Source organism: Triturus cristatus, chromosome 3_1 (genome assembly GCF_964204655.1).
Source record: "Triturus cristatus chromosome 3_1, aTriCri1.1, whole genome shotgun sequence".
NCBI classification, from domain to species: Eukaryota; Metazoa; Chordata; class Amphibia; order Caudata; family Salamandridae; genus Triturus; species Triturus cristatus.
Genome location: NC_140583.1, coordinates 965,255,576 through 965,283,471, shown reverse-complemented (window position 1 = coordinate 965,283,471; position 27,896 = coordinate 965,255,576). Strand labels below are relative to the sequence as shown.

The 27,896-nt window shown below is 43.6% G+C and overlaps 1 protein-coding gene across 3 annotated transcripts in view; it reads left to right on the top strand.

Moving 5' to 3' along the window:
* MBD5 (methyl-CpG binding domain protein 5) overlaps nucleotides 1–27,896 on the top strand; it is a 375,507-nt gene that overhangs the window by 134,786 nt on the left and 212,825 nt on the right. For all 3 annotated transcript variants that reach the window (XM_085645611.1, XM_085645612.1, XM_085645613.1), the window contains one exon: nucleotides 20,580–20,760. In XM_085645611.1, coding sequence (XP_085501737.1) covers nucleotides 20,580–20,760 — 181 coding nt within the window. The remainder of the gene's footprint in view (nucleotides 1–20,579; nucleotides 20,761–27,896) is intronic.

The window sequence follows — 27,896 nt, the reverse complement described above, 5'->3', positions numbered from 1 at the left end:
CACGTAGTAAGGAGCTGCCGTGGAAGTGCTCACAGGTCTGTAAAGGCGCTACCCTCCAACCTCCCCCAGCTGTCTACCACCCTTCAAATGTCAACATTCTTCACTCTGTCATGTCAATAGAGTGAAGAATGTTGACATGCACTGCAGAACACTACAGATATTCCCAAAAAGATCACTGTCAGAAAGACAGTGGACCATCACTGTCTCCAACTAGACTTCTCCACATGAAGCGTGAGAATGGGAATTTTAAGATGGCTGAATTCCACTGCTAGGCTTAGAATGCGCAGGCATACTCCTAGTCAATTTTGGCCCCAGATTAAAATGGAGACTATTAATTACTTTATCTATGAACACTCCAGTAATTCATGATTTATGAGGATTAAATCCTTTTTAAGATTTGACAAACAGTGGAAAAAAAAGAAGAAAAAACCTAGGTCTGTCTTGGTGTTTCACAGCAAAACAATGCATAAATAAATTGCCGGTATTGGGGTCTGTAACTTTGTGCAATAAGAAAACGCATATTGAAGTTTTTTTAGCTTGTACATACAAGCAAATCTTTTGACAAGTTTAAGCAAGCATTGAAACAAAGCAAGATCAAACAAGCAAGACTACCTGTAACACATAAGCATATCTGAATAGTCCATCTTTCATTATTAAATATTTGTCAGGACCGGAGGCGAGGATTAGGCCGGTTTAAAGCTTTTCCACTACTAGAGATGCCAGGTTTGGAACCAGTTTAAATAAAACTTCTTAAAGGTAGAATCTGAGGACCAATCTGCCACATTAAGGATTTCCTCTAGACCGGCCCCCAAATAGAAGGCTTTGGATGCCATGGCTTCTCTAACCGAATGAGCTCCAAACTTAGCTTTCTGCATGGCATGGCCAATCTTACCCACCTGGCGATAGTGGGGGAGCTAACAGCTCTGTGAGGTTTAGTAAGGGCAATAAGTTACTGCTATTCACCTTGTGGACAAACGTCTACCATCGTGGACTCCTAGGCTTTAATCGCCTGTACCACTCACAATTTTGGAACATCTGGAAAAGTCCGGTATGAAACCACTTTTGAGTTACTCTTCGTTCTCCTGGAAATATAAAAGTTTACCCCCTACGGAGTAAACACTCTACATGTTCAATCCAGAGCTCGCACATCCGAGACTCTGCGACAGGACACCAAACATGGTAATGTCTGTAAAGCTGGCTACATCTGCTTTCTTGCCAAATATTTAGTCTAAGCCCCGGATTTAAATTGGTGCAGGACCTTATTAACATCCCATAATGTAGAATACCTTTGTTTGGGAGGAAAGGATAGTCTGATGCCTCTGAGAAGTTTCCAAACCAATGGATGTTCTCCCACAGACGCCTATCCAGTGGTGAATGACCTGTGGAAATTGCAGATTGAAAGGTATTAATAGACCTGTTAGCCAGACCCTCAGAAACTGAAGAGGCAAGGAAGTTCAAGATGTGGACAGCATCTGACTCCGTGGGATCCTCTTGCCTTTGAGACCAACCCAGCCATCGGGACCAGGCCGAGCGGTAACTTTTATTTGTGCTATCCGCCCAAGATTTGAGAACGGCAGTGTGAGCCTGTAGTTCTGTGAATACTGAATACGTTGGACTAAATGACAATGCTGCTATGTGTTGTGACTGCACACAAGGTAGTGACTTCTTTTTTAAATTATTTTTTTTATGTATTACATTTTATCACGCATTTATTTGTCTTGCTGTATATGTTGTGCTTTTATGGATACTTAGTGTACCTAAATGAAGATTCTGAACTGAACTGGTTAGACGAGTAAGGAGGCAGTTTCCCATGAAATACCTGGGACTTTCAATCGCTCTCAGTAATCCTCCATGCTAAGAGTCAAAGGGAGCCAGCTAGGGCCATGTGCGAAGTGTTCCTGTGGGGATCCTAAAAGAAATACCGAAATGGGGGTAGAGAGATTGAAAAATCCCAAGATACTTCCATGACAACTGGAAACCAAACTTGAGATCTCCAAAACTAAGTGATTACCACCAAATCCGCTAGCTGTCTCCGAATCTGCATAGACAACCTCATTATCATGGAGAATGGAGTGAATGCATATCCCTTCTTCTTGCTCCAGCCCAGGAGAAAAGCATTGGTTGCCTCTGTGTTCGGGTCTGGGCGCCAGCTGCAATATCTGTTCAACTGATAGTCCAGCCGGGAGACAAGCAGGTCCTTCATGAAGGGACCCCACCTGGACTGTATTCCTTGAAACACCTGTGAATGTAATTGCATTAGACTGGCATTTTGCCAGTGGCGGGAATGCCAATCTGCCACCTGATTAGTTTTGCTGGAAAGGTGTTCTGCCAAGACATAGGTCTGGTTGGCCAGGCAATAAGTCCAAAATGTTTGCGCTAAGTCTGAGAGAGTCTTCGATTTTGTTTCTCTCAAATGGTTTATGTAGTGAGCTGTTGCTACATTGTCCATTTTGAGAAGGTCTCAACATTGGGCCTTGGCCCAACACTTCACTGTGAAGGATCCTTTCACTGTGAAGGATCCTGCCATTAACTCTAGAGAGTTTATTTGAACAGACCTTTCTGCATATGTTAATTTTCCTCCTGTGGATAATTCTTTGCAGCGAGCTCCCCAACCCGAACTGCTGGCATCTAACTCTTACTAATTCGGGCTGAGAGACGAAAATGGCGCGGCGTTCTTGGCCTCCATATGGGAGATCCACCATTGAAGTTCTTTTCTCAGTTCTTCCGAAAGAGGAACAGACAGACAGAGACCCCATTAGAGATGGAAAATCTTGAGGCATTGTAGAGCCCGGTAATGTTGGGGACCCGGGAAGATGGCCTGTGTGGATAAGGACAAGAGACCCACTGTGCGGGTAAGATGACGCAGACAAATTGAAGGTTTAGCCTAAGTTTTCCGAGATGGAAGGCTCAAGGAGGCCTTGATAGAGTTCACCATGAACCCTAGAAATTGTAAGGATCTGAACAGAGAGAAGACGTTGTCTCATTGATAACGAAACCAAGCTACTCCAGGAGATTGATAGCTGCTGTAGATGACCAGACAGATGCTCTGGGCATTGATCCATACTGAGGATATCATCCAGCTAAATGGTTAAATGAGTATCTCAGGACTTCAAGTGTTCTACTATTGATTTCAAAACCTTGGTGAAATACCATGGAGCGGAAGATCGTCTGATAAACTGAAACTGCAAGAATCGCCTGTGAGGCGGCAAGATGGTCATGTTGAGATAGGCATCCATCAAATCCAGACGCACCATCCAGTCGTTCGCCTGTAGCAAATCTCTTAGAAGAATACCCTCCATCTTGAAGTGGCAGAAGACCATCCACTTGTTGAATTGCCTCAGTTGATGATAGGTCGTTGACGCCTCACCCCTCTTGTCCACCAGGAAGAGGTTACTGAGAAAACCGTAAGCATGTAAAGATGTCAGCGTGATAGCACCCTTTTCCAAGAGTTACCCAATCTCCATCTGTGCGAGGTCCATCTGGCTGGTGGACAGAGAAAGGGGCTTTGGCCTGGCTGGCTGGCTGGAAGGGAGAACCATACAAATCAAAATGGAGATCCCTGCGGTTTGAAGAACCCATGCATCTGACATAAGATCCTCCCAATTGTGAAAGAAATCTCCCAATCTGCCCCAAAGTCTGATCCTCTTGGGATGATTGTATACTCGCCTTGAGTATTGTTATAGGAGCTGTTGCCCCTGGAAGCTCCTCTCCACAACTGGGGTACCTTCTGGTTGGGTAAAAGTTACTGTCCTCTTGGACGTATGTACCTCTTCCAGAGTCTTTTTGAAAGGCGCGTCCGATCAACTGCCCCCAACTACGACCAGTGCTGGCAAAAACACGAGGACCGCGCCCTGACGAATATCCCCAATTCGCAGGTGAAGTAATCTCCACAGAGCTATCCCCGTGCGATGGGACCTGCCTCCGAAGTCTCCAATCCATCCAGTTTCGGGTCGATTTTAATCAAGATGGATCTGCGTCACTCAGTAGAGAGCGCGCAATTGGAGTTCCCTAAAAATATTATCCCCCTTTGTGCCCAACTAAACAGTCTCCCTGGGGAGATCAGTGTAGCATATGCTTTGGCGTCTTCAGCCATATCGAGGATCTTGGACAAGGGACCTGCCACATCCAAAAACTTATCCTGGCATGATCGCCAAGATCGGTCTGCCCCTTTTTTGGGGTCTGTCACAAATTGCATCAACCTCTGGGCTAATGGTGACCTTGCCTCCAAGAGAAGAATAAGAACACTCTGCCTTGAGGCGGCTACGTACCTCCTTATCCATTGGCTTCTGCAATTGGGTTGCTACATAAGAATCCACCTTGGGCGCAGGCAACCATTCTGCAGAACGGGGATGCATTAAATCATCAGGGCCCAACATGTCCAACTCTGAGTCCTGGGAAGGCAGCTCAGGAGTAGCATCACCCCTAGGGTTGCCAGAAGGGTGCCAGGGCCTATTGCGGCCACCTTCCCCTTCCGAGATGTTAGGGGAATTATCCCCGTCCAAAGGATCAGGGGAAGAGGGAGGAAAGGAAGAGCCTTCCAAAGTACCAGGAGCGGGAGTCTGTGGGTCAGTGGGGTAATGTTGGGATTCCATGAAGGCCTTAAGGCAGGCATACGCGTGAAGATTGACCCCCAGGGTCATCAGCTATTTCGCACTTAGAATCTGAAGATGGTGCCAAGGGCTGCACTAGAGGTAGGGGGGGCCTGAGGCCCATGTGATTCTTCCCTCGATGCGAGGGTTTTTTGAGACTTAGCTTCCATGCAGAGAATCTTCTTGTCCAAGGGCGCCACCACTTGAGAAACTGCTTCAAAAATTGATGCATCGATGATTTGACATAAGTGATAGTTTATAGGGAGATAAGTAATCTCTTCCTCCATGTACTCCGCAGTCATGCATGGTGACAAAGGATTATGTCTCAATCCCATAGGTAGAGGGGAATAATAGCTGGGCACGCCCAGATAAATTGCAAAGTTCCTGAGGGAACCATAATACAGGATCTGGAGAAGCCCTTAGGACAGATGCAGCCTAGAATCCACTGGGTTCAGCTAACAATAATCAGGGGTGTGGAATATAATAAAATATCTACTTGTCCACGTGTCCCTTTCGAGCCATGTAGTGCAACGACAAATTAAGGCAGCAATCTCATTATATAAGAGCTATGATATAGCCTCTCTGATTATGCCACGGCTGGTATGGTAGTAGGGTTTGAATACTAGCTATTCCCTTACTTTACCACCTTTCCGCAGATCTACATACTGGGGTTGGAGGTAGTGGTAAGGAATAATTCCAGGATTGGAATGCCCTTTTAACTGCGCAAACCTACTAACTTGCACGTTTAATTGTTTTCACCAGCTCTTCACAGATCTTTTTTCATAAGAGAAAGGTTGGAAATGAACTCCTGACAATGGCAGACGTAAAACTTCTTCCAGTGTTGGGAAAAAAGTGGTTGGAGGGAAAGTGAACTTGCGAAAGCTCAACAGATTATCGCATGAGCAAATCTAAACATGCATGTTTGCTTGTGTTAAAATGCAGTTCACAAATATTTTCTAGGACTACGATTTCTTGACCTACTTCTGTAAATTTTTGTGATTTCATTAAAGCCATAAAGCTGGATTAATGCCAGGACATATGCCATGGGTGCACTTTTGAGATTTCTTTATTAATTGGGCCCCTAATTTGGTCTGGCGTTAACCCAACCATAATTAGGTCTGGCGTTAACCAAGACCTTTTGTGTTGATTAAAATTCTATCTCGCTCTTGGTCTATCTATCAGCTGGCTTCACTACAAGTGACAGCATTATTCTCTTTCACAAGGAGCATATTGGCACACAAAGTGGTTTTGTTCAGTGCCAAGAACGAATGTGGCAACATGTGTCTTTTGAGAATAAACATTTTTTTTCTTTGCTTTCTGCTAATGCTTGTTGAAATGGTGAGGGCCCAGCAGCTCCCACAGCACCTAGGTTCCTACTGGTCTATGGACAGCTCTCATTCTCTTCTGTAGTACACCCAAACATGTCAGCAGACCACAACGGTATCCTTTCCAAAGAACTGTTTGCTAAGTGGACTATAGAGCCACTTCCCAAGACAGAGCATGGACTCTGCCTTTACACTGATTCCTGGTTCCCAAAAAGAACTGGAGCTTGAGACAAGTCCTCAAGATAGGGGCTTCTAGACCTCAGATTGTTGAAATCTTTTCTGAAGAAGCTGTTTAAAATTATGACCTTTGCACAAGTTCTGCTAGCCTTCAACAATGAGGATGAAATGTTTTTCCTGGACCTGCAGGATTCATATTTTCATGTACTAGTCCTGTGATCCTACAGGACATACATTCATTTTGTGGTGGAATCAGATTAATTCCAGTACACCACCTTCTCTTTTAGCCTTACATTTGCCCCTTGGGTCTCTCGAAAGACATATCAGTGGCTGCTTCCCATCTTCATGCTATTAAGTAAAATCTCTGTGTGTGTGTGTATGTATGTGTATGTGTATGTATATATATATATTACCTACTGGCAGTCGCCAGTAGGTAGTAATAGTTAGGACCTATTTTCCATAGGAAATCCGCAACATTCTATTTGGAATAACGTTGGCGCCGATTGACGAATCTTCGTGAAATTTTCCAAACTTTTGGCCAGCTCCGGTCCGCTCCTAGCCTGAAAATTTCACGGTGATTCGTCAAGCGGGGGCCGAGAAAAAATGGGGGGGCCCAAAACGCGTTTTCCCCATGCATTTTCCCCATGCATTTTCCCATAGGACCTGTTGACGCAGCTACAGCCCGAACTGCTGAACGGAATTACACCAAATTTGGCAAAGAGGTAGTCCTCAGTTCAGACTCGTGCCTTTTGCTTAAATGGTGTAAATCCGTTCAGTATTTCCTGAGAAAATTAGAGTTAACAAGATAGATATATCTGGGCGGAGCCTAACCACACATCTCATCGTGAGATCTGATTGGCTGTCAGTACTTCATCCAAGAAGTGTTGGCAGCCATCTTGGGACCAATATACATGATAGCACCTCATTATAAAGCATTGCAGTTATTTGAAGATTTTAAGACTTTAGTTACATTATAAATCATTTGTTGATGGTACCATACTCATTTTCGGAATTGTGGTGTGTTCTAACATGATTTTACCATGTGAAAAAGCCTTCGGCTGTGATATCATGAATCATGTTTGAGAGAAAACTATTTTCTCATGCTTTTCCCACAGAGGTTTGGAAGGTGATCTATAAGCTAAACTGAGAGCATATTTTCTGTAAATTCACATTATCTTTCTCAATCATGTGAGAATGAAGTCTGACATTCTCAGTAAAACATGTACATCCAACAAGGGCAGAGACTGTCAGTTGATTCCTTTGTGTTCTACTGCAGCTTCCCAAAGTGTTCTAAAGAACAACAAGAGCGCGAACAGTCTTACTTATGACAAAAGTATGGCACACCTGAAGCCATCTTGATTGGAATAAAGTGGTAACTCTTAAAACATTTAATTTAAAAAGGAACAAAATGAGGGGATTCATTTTGCCATAGAAAGTATGATTAGTGCTGCAGAAAGAAAAATTAGGGCACTTTTTGAGTGACTTCTCAAATACTCTTCTATTTCATTAAAATATTCTGACATTCAGACTGAAACATGCACTTTCAATACCAGCAGCAGACTTCCCTGGTGAGCAGTAGCTTTACTACAGTGATCTAATGAGCAACTAGAGTGCTAACATTCAGAATTTATGGCAAATGTGTGACACATCTGAATGCCGCCTTGATGGAACCAAAGTAAAAAAAGTATTTCCTACTGAGGAGACTGCAGTAAATGAGGAAATTAGGAAACTTCATAACAAATAAATCTCCCAAGATGGCCACCAGAGACAAAAGAGCCCAAATGCAGCACAAATATCACCCAGATGTAGCCCAATGACAGAAGCTGCAAAACACTTATTTTTTGTGGATTTGCAGTTTTATATAGTGCAGACTTGTCACGTATTGGAGTGCTTTACATGAGCATTGGTTACATCACACAAGATCAAATTCATTTTGGTTGTAGACATGGGGAGATTAAGTGATTTGACCAGAATCACAGAATGTTGAGCTGAAGCCTAAGCTCCAACCTGATTCCCCAGTTGCAAAGTCTGCAGCTCTGGAAGTAACCCCACATCCTCTCCCCTAAGTGCAACATTTAATCCAGTGGTCATCTGCATAAAAAAACATAAAGATTACAAATAATTTAAAAGTTCTTTGTCGCTATTTGAAAAAAATCAGAAAATATGTCCTTATTTTAGTTTTTTAGGGCACTAACCATAATTTTGATGCAAATAAGACCCTCTCATATATGTAATTTCTAAAGGAAATGCTCTAGGTATTACAGTTTTTATTACATCAAGATGACGTCAGGCGTTCCACACTTTTGTAATAAATATTGAATGTTAGCAATCTAGTTGTTCATTGGGATACTGTTGAGAGGCAGAGGCCAGGGGCACGGACTCTGAAAATTGAAGGCAGGTAGGAGAGTGCAGAGGCAACAATTTGACCACACTGGGCAGGCAGGAAGGGCAGTGGCAGCACAACAGACTATGGAAGGCAGTGGAAAGGGGGCAGGGGCAGGGGCAACAAACCAACAATACAGGACTGGCAAGAAAGGCTGTGGCAATATAATAACCATTGTGGGCAGAAGGAAGAGGCAGTAGTAGTACAACCATACATGCCAACAGACCCGTTTCAGCTAGGAAACGTCCAATGTTTTTAAGCTCAAATGGGCTTTATTTGATCTGTCTCCTGTCTACAATCTCCTCTTTTTTAATGCAACTCAAAGGGGTAAATCAATACCCCAGTTATTTTTCAAAATCTCCCTCTTACCAAGTTCAAAATGTTCGCAAGTATGGTACATTGGATCATGGCAGGCAGGAGGAATTGGGGTAGGGACATGGACTCTGATAACAGAGGACAGGAGGGACATGGAGAGGTGCACCAACCTGACCCTACAGGGCAGGCATCAGGATTTGCAGCAGCACAATACACCACACAGGGCATGCGGGACGGGAGTGCAGCACAACAATCCATAGAAAGCAATAGGGAGGGGACAGGACCATGCACATGGACAACAGAGAACAGAGGGGAAAGAGGCAATGGTAGCTAGCTGACCATAATGGACAGACAGGAGAGAAAGCTGCAGCATAACAGACCATAAAGGGCAGGAGGGACGGATCAGGGGCATTACAATGGAACAGACAAGCCAGGAGGGAGGGAATAGGGGTCTGCACATGGAAACAGAGGGCTGGGGCAAGGGGGCAGGACAGGAGCAGCAAGATGACCATGGAGGTCAGGCAGTATGGGGACTAGAAACAAGACACACCATGGAGAGCAACAGTGAGACTATGATGGCATACACACAGACCATGGAGGGAAGGTGGGAGGGGGTCAGGGGCAGCTAGCTGACCACACAGGGAAGGTGGGAGGGTCCATGGCAGCACAGAAGGCCATGCATGGCAAGCGGGAGGGTTAGTGGCAGCACAATGGCTATGATGGGCAAGAAGGAGGGTGCAGGGGCATGCACAAAGGACCATGGAGGATAGAAGGGAGGGTCAGGACCTGGGCACAGACAAGAAAGTTCAGGGGAAGGGGCCTCACAACAGACCGCGTGGGGCAGGCAGGAGGAGTAGTTGCAGCACAACAGACCAGAAGGGTGTGGCAGTAAAATGGTCCATGGAGGACAGGAGGAAGGGGATAGGGGCATGGTGTGTGGACAGGCAGGGTGGAGGTGGCAGGGACAGGTTACAGTCGATCTGACAATGCTAGGCAGGTGGGAGGGGAGTGGCAGCTCAACAGAACACTCAGAGTAGATAGGAGTGGCAGGTCCATGGAACATAGTGGGCACAAAGGATGGAGCAGGGGCATGCACAAAGACATCGGAGGGCTGGGGGAAGGAGAATTGGGGCAGCAAGCCAAGCACAGAGGCTAAGCAGGAGGTCAATGATGGGCCATAGAATTGGGAAATGGAGGGCAGGAGGAGTGGACTGGTACATCATGCTAAATGGAGGGCATTGGTAGCACATCAGACCATGTATGGCAGGAGGGAGGAGGCTAGTCCATGGATTCAGACAACAGAGGATAGGAAGGAGGTGGATGGGGCAGCAAGCTAAGAAGCTAACTGTTCAGAGAAGGTGGGTATTAGGAACTTTATTGTTTTTAAAATGTGTGTCTGTGCGAACTACTTAAAATATGAACAAGTATGCAGCATAATCTCACTTTTATTCAGGAAGAAGAGGACGTTTGTGACTCCGGGCTCACTTGTAATGCCCGTGAAAAGGTTAGGTGGACGCAGTGTTATACAGAACATAGTCCTGAGAGCACGATTGAAAATGAAAACTAGATATAGTATATGGTATAAACTATGCACCAAAAAGTGTGATATAAGATGAACCGGGCGTGAAATATAATATGCAATACATTGTGCGCAATGACAGATTCATTGGAGAGCACGAGATAGCACAGGCACTAGCGCGTGCTATGCGATATGCGCCTTGGAGTGTAATATGCACAGGGTAGTGTTGTGTAACCTAACTAGTCTCTAAAGTTGTAATATAAAATATGTGCTGGGGAGTGTAACGTTGCATATGCACTGTGACAAAGATATGGATCCCAGATTGTAATATGTATGGCATAGCGCTGTGCGTTATAACATAGGCATCGAGGAAGGCACGTTAGATGGGGCAATATAACCCGTGCGAAGGCAAGTGTGGCATGACATATTCACGGGGTGGTGTTTCAGTGCACATGGGCTAGAGAGTGTCATAGCATACGCACTAGCTGGTGGAATACAACATAGAGGTGTGTAGCACTTGGCGGGCACTGGTGGGTGTAACACAGCATTGGGGTCAGCCAGGAGCACGCTGTGACTCTCAAGTGAGGTTTGTCTCCTTTCCAGAGAGTAAAATAAAAAGTATTACACATCCGGCGGTGGATGTGTGTTTTATTAACCATGAGGGGGGTTTCTTGCATAGTTTGGTCGAATTTTTGTCGAATTCCCTTTGAATGGCTTGGTGTGCGTGTGTATTAAATGTGCCCGTCAATAGCTACCCATGTTTGTATAAATAAACAACAAGGGTGTCTTACTTGGAGAGTACCCACCAGTGGGGGCGCCGGGATTAGGCACAGTAGGGCGTCAGACACGTCAGAGCTTCACTAGCGGTGTAAATACATTCCACGTGGATTCATTGTATGCATAGTCGCCTTTTAATGAATATCACGCAAATCGTCATGGTGATAGGTACATACGGTTTGTCCAGCATGTCCTAGGAGTTTCTATAAATGTATATATTTTTTTAAATAATAAAAAACAAAGGCCGCCCTCGGGGGATGGGGTCCCCGGGGCCATAAGTGGCCTGAGGAGGGGGGCAACGCAGACCCCCTCCTAAAGCATAAAAAAAAAAAAAGCCCATGACCCGGGGGTTGGGGTACCAGTGGCCGATTAAGGCCTTGGGAGGGGGGCCACGCGGCACCCTTCCAAATTTATTGTTTTCAACAAAAAAAATTAGGGTGCAGGCCCTGGGTAATGGGGTCCCCAGGGCCAATACATTAGAAAAAGAAGGGGGGCCACACAGCCCTCCTTCTTAAAAAAAATACATAAATAAAAGACCGGCATCGCGCTGGAGGCCACGACCCCTCCTTGCAGCACTCTGCAAACGCACCCCCTGGCCAGTTGTAAGTTGGGGAATTAATTCCCCTTCAATACTGAGGGTCCCTGAGGGCCAACTAGCCCAACAGGTATCTCCAGTATGCGCCAGGGAGCTGCGTTGCAGACAGGTGTTCTGAGGCCACGCCCCTTTTTACACCTCTATGCAACGCAGCTCCGTGGCACTTACTGGAGGTACCTAGTGGACTAGTTTGACCCTAGGGACCCTTAGGATTCAAGGGGACTTAATCTCTCAACTTAGAACGGCCACAGGGCGCGTTTACACAGTGGTGAAGGGAGGGGACGGGGCCTGAGGTGACGTATGCAAACACGCCCTGTGGCATGTTTTAAGTTGGGGAAATAATTCGCTTTCAATCCTGAGGGACCCTGGGGGCCAACTAGCTCACCAGGTGCTTCCAGTAAGCGCTACTGCTCTGCACTGCAGAGAGGTGGTGCAGGCTGTGCCCCTTTTTACACCTCTCTGCAATGGCGCTTACTGGACGTACCTAGTGGGCTAGTTGGACCCTAGGGACCCTCAGGATTCAAATGAACTTAATCTCCAAACTAAAAACGGCCACAGGGCGTGTTTACACAGTGGTGAAGGGAGGGTACGGGCCTGAGTTAGCGTGTGCAAACACGCCCTGTGGCGCGTTTTAAGTTGGGGAAATAATTCCCCTTCAAGCCTGAGGGACCCTGGGGGGCCAACTAGCCCACCAGGTGCATCCAGTAAGCGCCACTGCGCTGCGTTGCAGAGAGGTGGTCTATGCCGTGCCCCTTTTTACATCTCTCAGCAACGCAGCTCTGTGGCGCTTACTGGAGGTACCTAGTGGTCTAGTTGGAGCCTAGGGACCCTCAGGATTCAAGGGGACTTAATCTCCCAACTTAAAATGGCCACAGGGCGTGTTTACACAGTGGGGAAGGGAGGGGACGGGGCCTGAGGTGACGTGTGCAAACACGCCCTGTGGCGCGTTTTAAGAGGTAATTTTAATCCCCTGCCCTATTATATACTAGGGGCGTACAGAGGAGGTCATGCTAATCACAGGGGGACCCCAACGCATAGTGTTCCCTAGTGTATGTAGGTGTTTTTACTGTATTCTGAGTGTCTTTTAACATAGCACTGGCTCTAGGACTGGTTAGTCAGACTCAGTTACCACCAGTATCCGTCTGAAAGTTGAGGGTACAGGATGATTTTGCAACAAGGCTTCTTTCTGCTCTTCTGTTTGTTCTTTCTGCACGTTATCCTTCTTCCTGCACTTTTCTTCGTCTTTGAGGACTTCTGTTGCTTCTTTCTGCATTTCTTTTTTTTCTTTCTGTTCGTTTTTTCCTATCTCTGTAGGCATAGTTAGAAATTAGCATTTAAAAAACCTTTGAAATTCACTGAAAAAATCATAGGTTTCAGGCACGTTATAGTTAGGAATTAGCATTTAAAAAACCTTAGAAATTCACTGAAAAAATCATAGGCTTCAGGGGCATTATAGTTAGCTGGACTTCTCACTCGTACAAAACCATTGAAATTCCCCTGTTATAGTTAGTTCAGCTAACTATTACTTGCGCGCCCGCAATGCACTGCTGATGACGTCACATATTACATCACTCATGACATGGTCAGTGACATCACTCATGACATCACTGATGACATCTCAAATGACATCACTGATGACATCATCCTTGTGATAGAGTGGCAGACCTCCTCTTCCCCCTAATATAACCTTTGATACACACATTCAAAAATAGAAACTAAAATTTTCAAAACAATGGACATACCGCAACCAGTTACAACAACCTATTCAGTAATTCTAAGATCCACATACACATCCACTCATTCACCAACAGTCCTATACAGTTACTCATACATGTACTCACTCATCATATGTACTCATACACCTATATATCCTGTTACACAACGCCACTCATCCATAGTTACTCACACAAAGTCAGTCATGCTAATAAAGAATCAAACATCCATTTACTTGCATATACAGTTATACACACACCACCACAGTTACTTCTACAGAAACTTACACATACTTAGTCATCACTTATAGAAACACATACTTATTCATACAGGAACTCTTCCAATCTCTCACTCTCACATATACTCACTTGTATACACCAATAGTCACATATACTAGTTTAAAACATATGTAGTTACTCAGAAAGACACTATTGAGACAGTCATTCACTCACTAACACACCCATGCACACACTCATCCACCCATACAGTCCTGCACACAGGCTGTCTTCAACACATACAAACAGTGAGTCACTCATTCATGCACCTATGCACTATGTAATACCATACAGACACTCATAATGATACTCAAAAAACCAACTAATAACCTATATAGACACTCATGTAGCTACTCACCTACCCATGCAGCCACTTATACACAAAGTGAGAGACTGATACAGATATTTACATATTTAAACATTACTCACTAAGCCATGTATTCACTAAGATACACTTAATCAGTCAGTTATACAATCAATTTTTCAAAAACAAATCATCCATTTAGACACTGATATACCCATTTCTTCTTCCATCGACCTTGAGATATACATATATGAAACATATGTATTTTTCTGAAAAACACACATTCACTGGATGATGTCATCAGTGAAGTCATTTTGAGATGTCATCAGTGATGTCATGAGTGATGTCACTGACCATGTCATGAGTGATGTAATATGTGACGTCATCAGCAGTGCATTGCGGGCGCGCGAGTTATAGTTAGCTGAACTAACTATAACGGGGGAATTTCAATGGTTTTGTACGAGTGAAAAGTCCAGCTAACTAGAACGCCCCTGAAACCTATGTTTTTTTCAGTGAATATATATATATATATTTCATTTTTTTGTCCTCATTTGTCAAATCAGTATGTATTTGGAGACAAAAGAATATTCCGACTTTCTCGTGTACAAATGATAAGGTCCGATACCCGATCACTCCAATAAGGAGGGGATGTTTAACATCTCGGGTTCTCCCATCCTTGTCGTCCTTCCTTATACTCCAAGTCTACAGGTACTTACAGATTTGCCTCACCGGGAGTGCCAATCCATCTTGGTCACTCCATTGTAATCTCGAACAACCTGTAATTCTGATTGTTGATAATCATTGAACTGATTACAAACCATAATAATATGCAATGAAAAGAATAAGGATAAAACATGATGATGTTAAAAACAAAACAAAAGCAAGAGTTAATGAGACTTTCTTATTTAAGGATATACTTTCTTGAACCAATTATCCCACAGGGTCCAGAATTTTGTTCTTTTCGTATTCTGAGTTGCCCTATCCATTTCTGCTATTCTTTGTATCGAGTTAACCCACTCACATTCAAGAGGAGGGACGGGTAAAATAAATTTAATGCACAGCTCTTTGCACGCCAATAGAACTCAAGTGAAGATAAGTGCGTTAAGTGGTTTAGATAAACTGATGATAGACTCCTCAACTGGGATTACTTCAAAAATAACCAGTGCAAGACTAACCTGTACTTCGTGACCCACAATGCCTGTCAGCGTTATGCCTACCTTCTCCCAGAATGTTTGAATGGAAGGACACTGCCAGAACATATGTGCTTCATCTGCATTTTTTTTTACCACACTTTGGGCACGTCCTCACAACTTGTGAGCCCATTTTGACCAATCTTTGGGGGGTCCAGTATGCCTTATGGATAGTGAAGAGATGTTTTTTTCTTGAAGGTGCTGATTTCACGCAATACCATAAAAGAGATAGAGATACTTGCCATAGTGCATCGAGATCGTATTCCGGCAGTTCCTTCCTCTAAGTCACTTTGAACCAAGCATGTGGGTCTTCTAGAGATTGTATCAACATCCAATACCATATTGAGACCTCCTATTGTCCCGGGAGGCGCAGGGCTATTTAAGATTCGGAAAACTTATTTCCCTTTCCTCTTTTTCTTAGTGTTTTAACCCAACTTGATAGTTGGTAGTATTTGAATTTGGAGACAGAGCCTTCTGAAATCTCCTGGATTTTTTGCCAAGAATTTAAATCCACACCCTCCAACAACTGACCCCCACCTAAGGATTCCTTTTTCTTTCATAAGAATCGCAAGAGAGTCTTGTAGGCAGGCTGGTGTTCCAGGTGATCTCCAGATAGAGGCATGATAGCTATAATATGGGATCTGTAATACTACCCTGATTTGGTACCATACTTTACATGGCGCCTGTAGTGTCTTTACTCTCACTTTTTTAAAAAATTTGGGGTCTCCAAATTTAAAAAGAAAAAACTAGATAGATCTGGAGGTCCAATCGTAAGTGCTCTAAAATGTGGTGAAAGGTCGGGGGTATCTTTCAACAATTGCCTAAAGATTTTTAGGTGAAAAGCTCTTTGATATTAAAGAAGATCTGGGCTTGCCATACCACCATTTTCTTTTTTCTCCCTAAATATCTGCCAGGCTATTCTAGGTCTTTTATTCCCCCTTATGAAGCTGGAGAAGAGCCCTTGTACTTTCTTTATCCAATCCTTCTTAAATTCTAAGGGTATTGAATTAAATAAGAAGGTATATTTAGGTAGGTGGGACATTTTTAAAAGGTTAGACTTGCCTAAAAAGGATAAGGGTAAGGAGTTCCACCACTGTAATTTTTCTTGACTATGGAAGTAACCTTATCAAAGTTCGCTTTTGCTAATAACTCCAGCTTTTGGACCACTTCTATCCCTAGGAATCTAATATTTTGTCTAACTAACTCACTCTGGTAATTTGTATTCCATTGCATAATCTCAGTTTTCAATGGATTGACAGCATAACCTGATAGTTTACCGAAACTCTCTAACTCTTCCCATATAGCTGATATTGACAGATGTAAGTGGCCCATAAAGATCATCAAGTCATCAGCATAGAGCCCTTTCTTCTTTTGCCACCCATTGCAAGAGAATGGTAAAATATTTCTGCATGCTCTTCATTTAATAGCCAATGGCTCAATATATAGATTAAATAACAAGGGAGAAAGGGGGCATCCCTGTCTAGAGCCCCTTCCAATATTGACTTGTTTGGAGAGATTCCTGTTAACTAATACTCGGGCGCATTGGTTTTTGTAGAGGCCCTTGATTGCTGACACAAAAGTTGCCCCCAAATTAAAACGCTGGATCACCTCTTGTAGGAAGGGTCAGCTGACCCTATCAAACGCTTTAGCTGCGTCACATGTCATCACCGTTAGGGGTCTACCGTATTCTATTGCCATGTCTATTGTGCCTATTAATTTGTGAGTCAAGTCATGTAGATGCCTCCCCTTCATGAAGCCCTTTTGATCGCTATGAATTAATGGACCTGCCATCCGATCTAACCTTTTAGTAAGTATCTGTGTATATAGTTTATAATCGCTATTTAGAAGGGAAATCGGTCTATACGATTCACAAGCCCTTGGGTTCTTATTGGGATTAAGAAGAAGAATTATAGTGGCTAAGTCCCAAGAAGTTAGAAGCTCTTGTTTTAGAATATAATCTGAATTAAAAAGTTGGAGCAATACCGGGACCAGCTGTTTCTTCAATTGGGAATAGATTTAATTCGGGAGGGCGTCCGGCCCTGCAACCTTACCCTTTTTTAAGCTGTTTATTGCACTAAAAACTTCTGCTAATGTAAAGGGGGCAGATAGTTTGTCTCTAGTTTCTTCACTGAGGAGTGGGAGATCCAAATCACGAAAGAAAGCTGTTATATGATCCTTATTCGGATCTATATCTTCTGTATATAATTCTTGAAAAAATTTAACAAATGCATGTTCGATCTCCCCGTCCTCAGAAATGATATTACCAGTGGATTGGCATTTTAGTTATTTAATAAAGTTTCTGGTCTGGTTAGCTTTAACCTTCCAGGCCAAAAGTTTGCCACATCCTTCCCCGTATTCGTAATTAGCAAGTTTACTTGCTTCCCATTTTTGTTTTACCCTAACTTCCAAGAAGTCGGCTAGATTGCAATGCATTTACGCTGGCTAAAATGCCTCTAAGATAGGCTTTATATGTGTCTCATACCTTATTTAATGAGGCTGAGTCGAGATTGAAGAGAAAAAACTCATTTGTTGACATTTTCAAGTTATCAATTACTGAAACATCTAAAAGTAAGGATCGATTCAAAGTCCAGCGCCGTTTCGGTGCCTTATCTTTGACCATAAGTTGTAGAAAGACTGCCGAATGATCAGATAAAGGCTCCGGAATATGAGTAACACTTTTAGTATAATTACTAATAGAGGTTACCAGATCGGTGGCCATATTTTTTGTTATGAAAGGTAAATTTACCCAACTCTGCCCCCCTCTTCACACCCTTAAGTGCCCAAATGTCGACAAGGCCTAGGCCTTGGATTATGTGTTATTAGGTTTTTGATATTTTTCATTTTGCGTGATCTGTTTTATTGTTGTTCTTCATCTCTGCAAACATGCGCGCTCTTTCTTATGAGAGAGCATGCACCTACGTTTTAAGTGGTTTGTGATGGTGTGACCGTCAATTATATGGGATAAAGTCCCTTCTGGTGTACATGATAAATGATATTGCAATTTACCTCGGAGTTCCATAACCATATAAAGGATATATGGTTCTGGAACTCCTTGGTGACTTGCAATATCCTTATCATGTATGGGAGGGGATACTTTACCCCTTATATTATTCTCAAATCATCCCTTTATCAGTTGAAAGCCCTGCCAGAGCAAGATTTCATATCAACTAGGATGTTTGCCTTCTGATTTTCTTCCCAAGTCCATATTTCAATGCAAAGTGAACTATTTAGATGTCTCGATTCCAGCTGCAGAATCCATTCATGTTCAGGCAGCCAAGACCATGCTTGTATATTAAGTGTTTCTACATCAGTTATCAACATCATTTATGCTATTGATGCATTTGATGCTATTGATTCATCTGATGCCATTGATGCATTTACATCCGAGTTCCACTCTAATGCCATAATTCAAGATATTCAGTTCATGCCTGGGAATATATTTCTAGCAAACCTAGGCTTTTTATTTCAATGCTGCCTCACAGAAGAGTGAAGCTGGTACTTGGGAAAGGAGTGCTAGAATGCTCCAGCGCGGAGTGCAAAATCCCTCTCTACCGTCACGGACCAAAAGATCTCACATACACACACTATCCATACATTCGCTGGTGGGGCCCATAACACCAACATTCACTCACCATCAGTCCGTGTGGGAGGCGATTATCCTTCCAAGCGCCGGAAATGAGAAGGGGAAAATTACCACAATCTACCCTAATGAGCAACAAATCTACACAACCTTCTGATACTCATTAGGCCCTGAATTTCACCTTGATATTCCTCTCATAAAACAGGACGGATCAGCTAGTTGCTGGTTTAAGTGAATTTCTAATTCTCTAATTAACCTTTTCATTAACACATTTCAATGAATAAACAACCCAACTCATTTCTGTAGATGTTCAAATCCAAATTTATATTAATATTGCAAATTAAATCATTCATTTGATCAAGTTGCCATTCATATTTACCTATTCTGGCTAAAGTCGTCCTCTGTCAAATCTGGCAGTCTCGCAAATCTATGCCCATCAATTTTAGTAGGTTCAGTTCATCAAGAGTTTGGGCATTAATTCAGTCCATCAAAGATTCAGCTGTCCTGCAGTGTCACCGTCCTCTCCGTCAGCATAATGTCAGGAAATCGAGAAAGGCCAGAAACAAACTCGCACCCACCTCTCTATTCTACCATAATTTATAGTAAAAATCATTGACAATATGTATCAAAAACGAGTATTCAAATGTTCTGAATGGTCCATTGAAATCGTCTGACAGGATTCTCATCAAAATAAAGAATCTGATGTCATTGTTCTTGAATTATCCGTTTTTTAGTAGCACATTGTTCATTCAGAAAAGCTGGCTTGCATCCCGGAGCAACCTTGAAGGGTACATGTTCATCTGGGGTCAGATTGAGGCCACTGTGTAGCTGTTGTCAGCGCAGGCGCACTTCACCCAAGCCTTGTTCAGCGTTGGCAGTCGGGTTAGGCACCAAAGGCAGCAATCTTTCGATAGGCCAAAATGGTCAACTTAAGCAAAAAAAAACACAAAAACGTAATTAATACATGGAAATGACTAATCAAATGTTATTCCCTCGCTAATACCCATATGTGTATGTATTTATCTAGCCAAAGCAACACTCAGTGCGGTTTATACTTACTAAATAAAGCACAAATCACAATTACATCACAAAAGCGACATATATCATGCAATATTCTAATTGTCTATGATTAGTATGCGTGCGAAATTTAGTTAACGTATTAATTAAGCCATGCAGATGCAAATCCCGCGTATAATTCATACATTAGTAAGGTTGGTAAATATTTTCCACATCACTCCAATTCATTAGTTCGATTATAATTAATTAATTCATCTAATTAATAAACAACATGCAAAATGGGGTGGGTATACAAATTTTTGCATAACCCGCTCCAGCAAGAACACCATAGTAGGCTAGTGGTAAGAACTGGTTTAAACTTGTTCACTGTGTTGACTTTGTTCTCTGAAAGCCTCCTGCTCCAAATGGACCAACTGCAGTCTATTATTCATTTCATGTAAACGTACAGATAATCAACTGAGCACACGCAGTGAGGATTTGCAGCTGCCCAGCACATAGGCTTCCAAATTGCTTTATATTAGTTCTGTTCAAAAAGTGCTGCAGTCTCTTGCAAGTTCAGGGGCATGGGACAGTTGGTGTCTAGTGGATAAGGTGGAAGGGGGAGGTGTTGCTCCAGAATTTTCTATGTTTCTACAGTTACTATCTTCTCATGTATAAGCATTTTTAAAACCTTCATTAAAAATGAAAATGTGATTTCAGTGTCAGCGAGATAATTTTGCTGTTACTGTGTAACGTTTATTATCTGCTGTAAATGTTTTAGCTTCAACATAATTGGGTTGATATTGATGTTTGTATATGAATTCTTTTTTTGCCTTTTTAGGTTTTCAGTTTTGATCCTGGGGCTGCTGTGAAACTAAGAACTGCAGAGGATGTAAGGGCAGATGAAGATGTTACTAAGCTGTGCATTCACAAGCGAAAGATCATTGCTGTGGCTGCTCTTCATAAAAGCATGAAAGGACCACATCCCTCTGTTGTTTTAAGTAGCCCAGGTGGAGGAACTTGTAAGTATATTTTAAAGTATTTTGCTTTTACGTACTATGGATGTTTCAGAAGTCTATTTAGTCTCTATTCATGAAGTTGAAACACTTCCTCTCTATTAAGTTTTCAGGATATTCATCCCTGCATATCTGGGACTGGCATGTAGAGCACTGCTTTATCAGTTTGTGATAAGAGATAAAGAGAAGTTCACTAAACTATAAATTGAGCCCCTGCCATTCACTGCCTATGGCCTCACATGTTACCTCACTCATGACATGTGAAATTACATCACTGATGACATCATCCAATCATTGTGACAGCGTCCTTTAGGATTCGAGTAATTCAACTCGCTACACCTGTGCCAATTTTCTATCACCATTCAAGTGATAATGGACATAACCTTTTGTCACATCCGGACACAAAGCATACCTGTCAAGTCACCCTCATTAGTTGGATGTTACTCTTTTTTACTGGTATTCCCCTATCATACACGCAAAATGCCTCTAGAGATTTTAAAGGGGTTGCTTCTTTTTTAATGTTAAACACACTCCAAATAAAGAGTTTGTGCCCTGTTCACCTTAACATGGTATCCTCGTAAAGGCTTCCTTTGACCCTTAATTTTAAGTGAAGAGAGGTCATAGGTAGGCATTTACCACTGATGAGACTGCCTGACTCTATGGACAGCCTTCAGTAGTTTTGATAAAATTCAGTAGACACCTGCCTCAGACGATCTCAATGGCATGGAACATTACAGCCGTTCTTACAACCACAGTGTGAGCTAAAGACTTCTTCTTAGTGAATCACCCCTACATTCTACATTATTGAACACCGCAGTGCCTCAAAATCTTCAACGAAGTTCTGGAAATAAACATCAACGCCTTATAAACATCTTAGTTATACAGAATTTATCTAGAACACTGTATTAGTACTGTTTAATGTAGGCACATGGCCATATATCCAATGATGGGTAATCTGTTGTCAACAGAAGCTTTGGCCTTTCTCAAAGATGTTTAGGAATAGGCTTTGGCTCTAAATAACAACTTACTTTAAAATGTGACCTTGCAGCTCACATTGGGTATGGTATGCCTTTACCTTATTAATTATATGGAGTACTGCTTGCAACTCAAGCTTTAGTGGTTTGTAAACGGTGCACCATATAACTTTCAACATGCACAACCACACTCGCCTCCAGGACTTAACGCTATGCATCCAGTTATGTAAACAAAGTAACTCTACTTTGTATAACTACGATGTCATCGGTGATTGCATCAATCATGTTGTTTAACATGTCATGAGTGATGTAAAATGTGAGATCATAAGCATTGCATTACAGTGGCACAAGTTATAGTTGGCACCTGACATCATTGAAAACATCTCAAATCCAAAAGTTAAAGTGATGTATTCGTAGCATGTGTGGGCTGTAGGTACACATGCTATGCATACTCCTGCTAACTTGTGTTGGGCCCGGACTCTGCAAGTTGTTCTTTTTTATGGCCGTCTTTGTGTCATTGCGCATGTTTAATGGCTGCTTTGTTAGATCGGGCTCAGACGGACTGCATCGCTCATGGACCGGACGGGGTGCCTATCTAACCAGAAATTGTGGGCTCTGCTGCTAACAAAAGTCTTCAATTCCATAGCCAGAATTGGACCCCCAACTTCTTGGACGCACCCCATACTTATTCCAGTTTTAAAAATGGGAATGACCCGAATCCAGACAACTATAGACCCATTTCACCAATTGATTCAACAGCTAAGCTAATGGGCCACCTGTTATTGAATAGGCTTGAAGAGTGGGTAGAAGAAAAATAGGCCCTCTCAGATCAACTTTATGGTTTTAGACAGGGCAAAGGAACAATTGACCAGTGTCTCAATTTAATGTTAATTGTAGCAAAATATTAATTGCTCAAGAAAGGCAAATTGTGTATGGCCGTTATGAATCTATCGGCGGCCTTTGACTACGTGTCCCACAGTAAGCTGTGGGCCATAATGGAGAGCATGGGAGTAGAACCTGCGATAGTTTTTATAAGGCAATTAAACATGGGCGCAATGGCAAGTCTGCGATATGGAAAGCAAGGAGAATGTTCTAAGTCTTTGTACATTGAAAAGGGGGTAAGACAAGGTTGTGTGCTCGCCTCTTTATTTGACCTCTACACAAAACAATTTCGAAACTGCGTATGAATTACTAGGTTTTAAGATACCTGGAGGTTTTTTAGTTCTGTGTACTTATTATAAATAATCAAGTAGAGTGGAGTTTGGGAAAAATTGTTAAAAACTGAGCTTAAGATAGATGCATTATAAGGTGCTTGGTAGGGGGGCAATGTGAAACTATAGATTTGCACCAAGAATTAGATATATTATTGATTTTTATTGAAGATCAAGTACTTTTACTTTATTTGTGTTAGTGATTATTTTGATTGTTTTTATTTACTTTTATACATTTTAATTAACCCCTTCAGCGCGGCGCGGATTTCCGCGCCGCGCTGAAGATTCCGTGCGCGGGCGGGGCCATGACGGAGCGGTTCCGTCATGCGCACAGCGCAACCGACGCACGTGACGGAACCGCTCCGTCACAAGCGTCGAAGGGGTTAATGCGAAATAAACTTGACTTGACACCTACGCAGTCTACAGAGACAAATGAGAACAACCTACACGATTGGGAATTGAGTTTCCATCGACCGACGTCACCAGTCGAGAATGTCTGTCTCTGGGTGATGGAGATGAAAAAATAGAATCTGTTTCGCAGGTGCCCTCGATGTGGGGCAAAGTACGCTCACTCAGGCACTACTCAAATGTGTAACTTGTGCTTATAACTTGAGCACAAGGAACAAGAGTGTGCAGCGTGTAACCTATAAAAAGACGCTGCCGAATAGAAGAGATCGACGCTTTGCACCCAATATGGAGATGTCGGCAGAGGCAAAGGTTTCCCACAACAACTCGCAGAACCAAGAGGAGATCGACGCCAACACAGCAAGACAAGGTGGGGTAGTCAACGCGAACCCCAACTATGTCGTCTCTGGAGAGTCCAGCTGGGATGAAGGTGTCCTTAACCACATTGAGAACACCACACCGAAGGCTACGGTAGCTGGGTCAGGAACGAAAACAAAATTATGGTGTGTAACATCGACCCACCACGTGCTAAGCAAATCTTGCACACACCTCCTCAACGCTACGGTGCGCCACAATCCTCGGGCTCAGATCGACACCGCAAGCATACTTAGGAGCCGAGAAGAGATGAGAATCTTCTCAATTCTAATCGCTCTACAAGGCTGAAAAATGGGGATGGTACCAACCACATTGGCACTAAAGCAGAAATCGGCATTGACAAATGTTTTGGCACCACCCAAAAACAAACCGGTTTCCATGCTAGACAAGCCACCAGATCTAAACAAGCATTGGCATAGCCAATAGGTCTCGCCTTTGGGACCTTATAAGTGTGTAGCCATGCAACAGTTGCATAACTAAAGACTTATAAGGTCCCAAAAGCGAGACCTATTAGCTATGCCAAGCGGCCGTGAAAGTGATCGCGATCACGCTCAAACATCAAAGCGGCAGTGTGGCCGTGAAAGTAATCGCGGCAAGCGCAGCGCGCGCGCCTGCGCACATGCACTGTAGCTCTAGGCTGGCCTGGTAGCACTTTTTGGAGCCCTCTCAATAAGTCTCGCCAGACCAGCGCATGCGCTGGGTCAGGCGAGACGTAAAAAGCGTTCGAGCCAATCAGACAAAAAAAAAACATCAGGTTCGGGAAAGGAGAAGGAACAAAGGCAAACTTCTATATCAAAGGCCGTGTTTCAGTGACCATAAAGTCAGTGGCATCTTCCACAGACATACACATACCCAAATACATGAGGAACAGGTCAGTGTGTTTGAAGGGCTGCATACATATATGGAACAAAAACACAAATATTCTTCAAAACGGCATGCACAAGACCTAGAGATCCCACAGTTTCCACCAAAAAGAATTGCCACTGAACATAGGGCCACAAGCGCCATAACATTCAGTCATCCAGAATCACCAGAAACACGATCACCCTCACTAGCACAGGAAAAGGAGAGAAGGGGGAAATACATCCACAGGATCATGACACTGATGATTCACATGAAAACCCCCATCACAGCCCAAACCCATAGGATGATGCTGCTACCGAACCACCAGTGCCATCAAAAGTATCACTGCCAGATGACACATCCTCCTATCATAGTGTTATCCAGAGGGCTGCATAATACCACAAACTGGCTATGCACACCACAGAGGAAGAAACCGATTTTTGGGTTGAGACACTAACACGCACAGTGCAATACCTTCCTATGATAGGCTCTGTCCTGCAACTCTCCAAAGACATATTTAAAGACCAGGTAAAATCCAGGCTACTTACACCACACATTGAAAGAAAACAGGCCTTTAACAACAGACTTAATATATCCAAGGGGCCACCCACCTAGTGGTCACATCTGCTAGGAAAAGGGCAGCATCCCAAGGCACTGAAGATGGGCCACCTCCTGATGAGGGGAGTAAGAGGATCGACGCTGCAGGCAAAAGGTTAGCTACACGTCACGGAAACCACTCAAAAATTGATAACTCGGACGGATTACTATCTCTTTATAATTGAGCAACGTGGGGTGAGATGCAGGAACTAATGCAACATCTCCCAGAGAAATACAGGAAACGAGGGGAAGAGTTAGTAAATGAAGGCAGACAGTTCTCAAACTCTACCATTAGATGTGCATTAGATGGTGTGGACACTGCTGCAAGAGGCATCAGCAGTCAAATAATGCTGTGTAGACATGCAGGGCTACTCATATCTGAATTTAAGCCTGAGGTGCAACACCACATTCTAAACATTTAGTTCGATGAGGAACATCTATTTGGCCCAGAAGTAGATACGCAGTTTCGAGTTGCATAAAAACTCAGTGGAATTCCACAGAGTTCCTCGAGCAGGTGGAGATGCTCCACTCGCCCACCCATACTTTGTTTGATATTTTATGATAGAATTTGCATGCATTTTCAACCATCCATCTGTCCATTGGTTCTTTCACCTGTCCATTGATTCACTTACATCCGCATTCAGCTGCAGATGTACAGTCATTCTTGCTCTCGTGTAATCACAAGTGAGAGCCCACATGCTGACACCCCTGCTCCCCTCCTCTGGAAGGTCTGCTAGTTCTCTTTCCTGTGTTCTTGAAACACCTGGATGTTTTATTTTTTCTTATTGTCATCTTGCCCCATTTTCCGATCAAACTCAGTAAATCATTGACGGGACTCAGAATTCCGTGTGTTGTTTACTTACTTTACTCTGATCTCGCAGGTAGCTGCTCGGGCCCTCTCGGAGACAGCTTTGTTTCCTTGTCTGTTTACCCAAATTCATGGGCAACTCACTGCGCCGTCTGGAACTTGGCCCGGGGATTTTTGGGTTACATCGCAGCCTCCTTGCTGCAGTCCTGCCATTTTTAAATGGTGACTTCACCATAAGCAGCACTGGGCCTGAGAGGAGGGAGGCCGGGTGGGAAGGAGGAGTGCACGTTGCAGAGAGTGCCAGGGCATTACCTCATCATGACTTGGACTGCAATCAAATTAGAAGGATGCGACTCACAATGCCTAGTTAAGCCTTGGCTCCAGTTCTACATGCGCTCACTCCGGGGCTCTCACTTACGGCACCTCAGCAGGGAATTCAAGCTCAGTGATGTCCATGAGGTTTGTTTTCAAATTTATTTATTTTTTACTTTTCTGATACCCGATAAAGTTCCCGGGGTGTCCCCATAGGGGTCCAGCTGGACCTCAGAGGGGCGCCTTTGCACACTGACAGGGTGCTAGAGTTACTGGTCAGTGCAGAATTCTCTGTGCACAGAGTAGAGAGAGGGGTCTCCGTCTTGATTGACCCCCCCCTTCTTGAGGTGGTGAAGAAATGTGTACCCTCTTTCTGCCTCCAGGGGAAGGTCAGTACAGGGCTCGCTGTCCACAGAGTTAAGCTGCAGGACCAATGGTCCGCTGGTGATGTAATGGCAGACTCGAGACATGTGAGAGGAGGGAATCTCACAGCTCCACAGTGCCCCCCACCTGTCCTCCAGGGGCAACAGAGTCCGTTATCAACAGTGCCCTGATGGTGGACTCCACTGTTTTACTCGTTGTTTAGGGCTAGTGGTGGGTGAAACTGCGCTACATGGTGTAGGCAGAGTTTTTGCCAAACTCCGTCCTCCAAGCGGAGTGACAAAAACTCCATAAACTCCACCGGCGGAGCGGAGTTTACCGCCCACCCTTACTTTTCAATACGCCTACATTTAGCAGCTATTGCAGCTTACTTACTCCCACGTCAGCTCCCTGCCTATGCATAGAAGCACCAATTATTAAAGTTTTCAGAGATTTCACGAAAACACTCCTAGAAGCAAGCTGCAGGTCTTTCACCACTATTAGAGGAACTGGGTAGCATTACTGGACAATGTAATCTTTTCTTCCAGACTCTTCGGTCAATAAGAAGAGAAGAAACGTAGAGGGAAAGAGAGAGAGCGAGAGAGACGCACACACACACACTGGACACTTTTGTTAAAGCTGGTAGAAGGGGTAAGACTTGGATGAATCGATCAGTGTACCTATATCTGATATGAGTCACTTCATATCTTGCTGTTTCACCGCTGACCTGGCCTTTACTAGCCAGTTGTTCAAGGAAAGTTAGACAAATAGACAATTTTCTCTTACAAGTGCAGCAAACCAAGTCAGGCAATTGGGGAAAAAACCTCTAAATGCCAACCTTAGGATACAATTCAGTATGAATAATTGGAAACATTTTGTTCATTTGTTGACACCATTCAGTCTGGCTGGTGATAATTCTGAAAGATGTGAGTCAGGGCTAACATTCAGAAAGTTTATTTTTAGGTCTCGCCTAGCTATTGCATTTACGCAATCGCTATGCGAGACTCTAGTAAAGGGGCATTCCAAAGTGCTCCCAAAAGTGAATTGCATGGCGAGCACGCGCACAATCACGTGCATCGTGCCGCCATGCAATCCGTTTGGGGAAGCGCTTCAGCCCACTGGCGCCCTCGGCATCATTCTTCAAAGGGCCCACTCCACCGCCTGGAATGCGCTCCCCTGCCCCCGCCAAGCGCGCACGCCACGCTCTGCCGGCTTGTCTTGTTTCAATAGGTCTCGGCTAGTACATTCCGTGGCTTG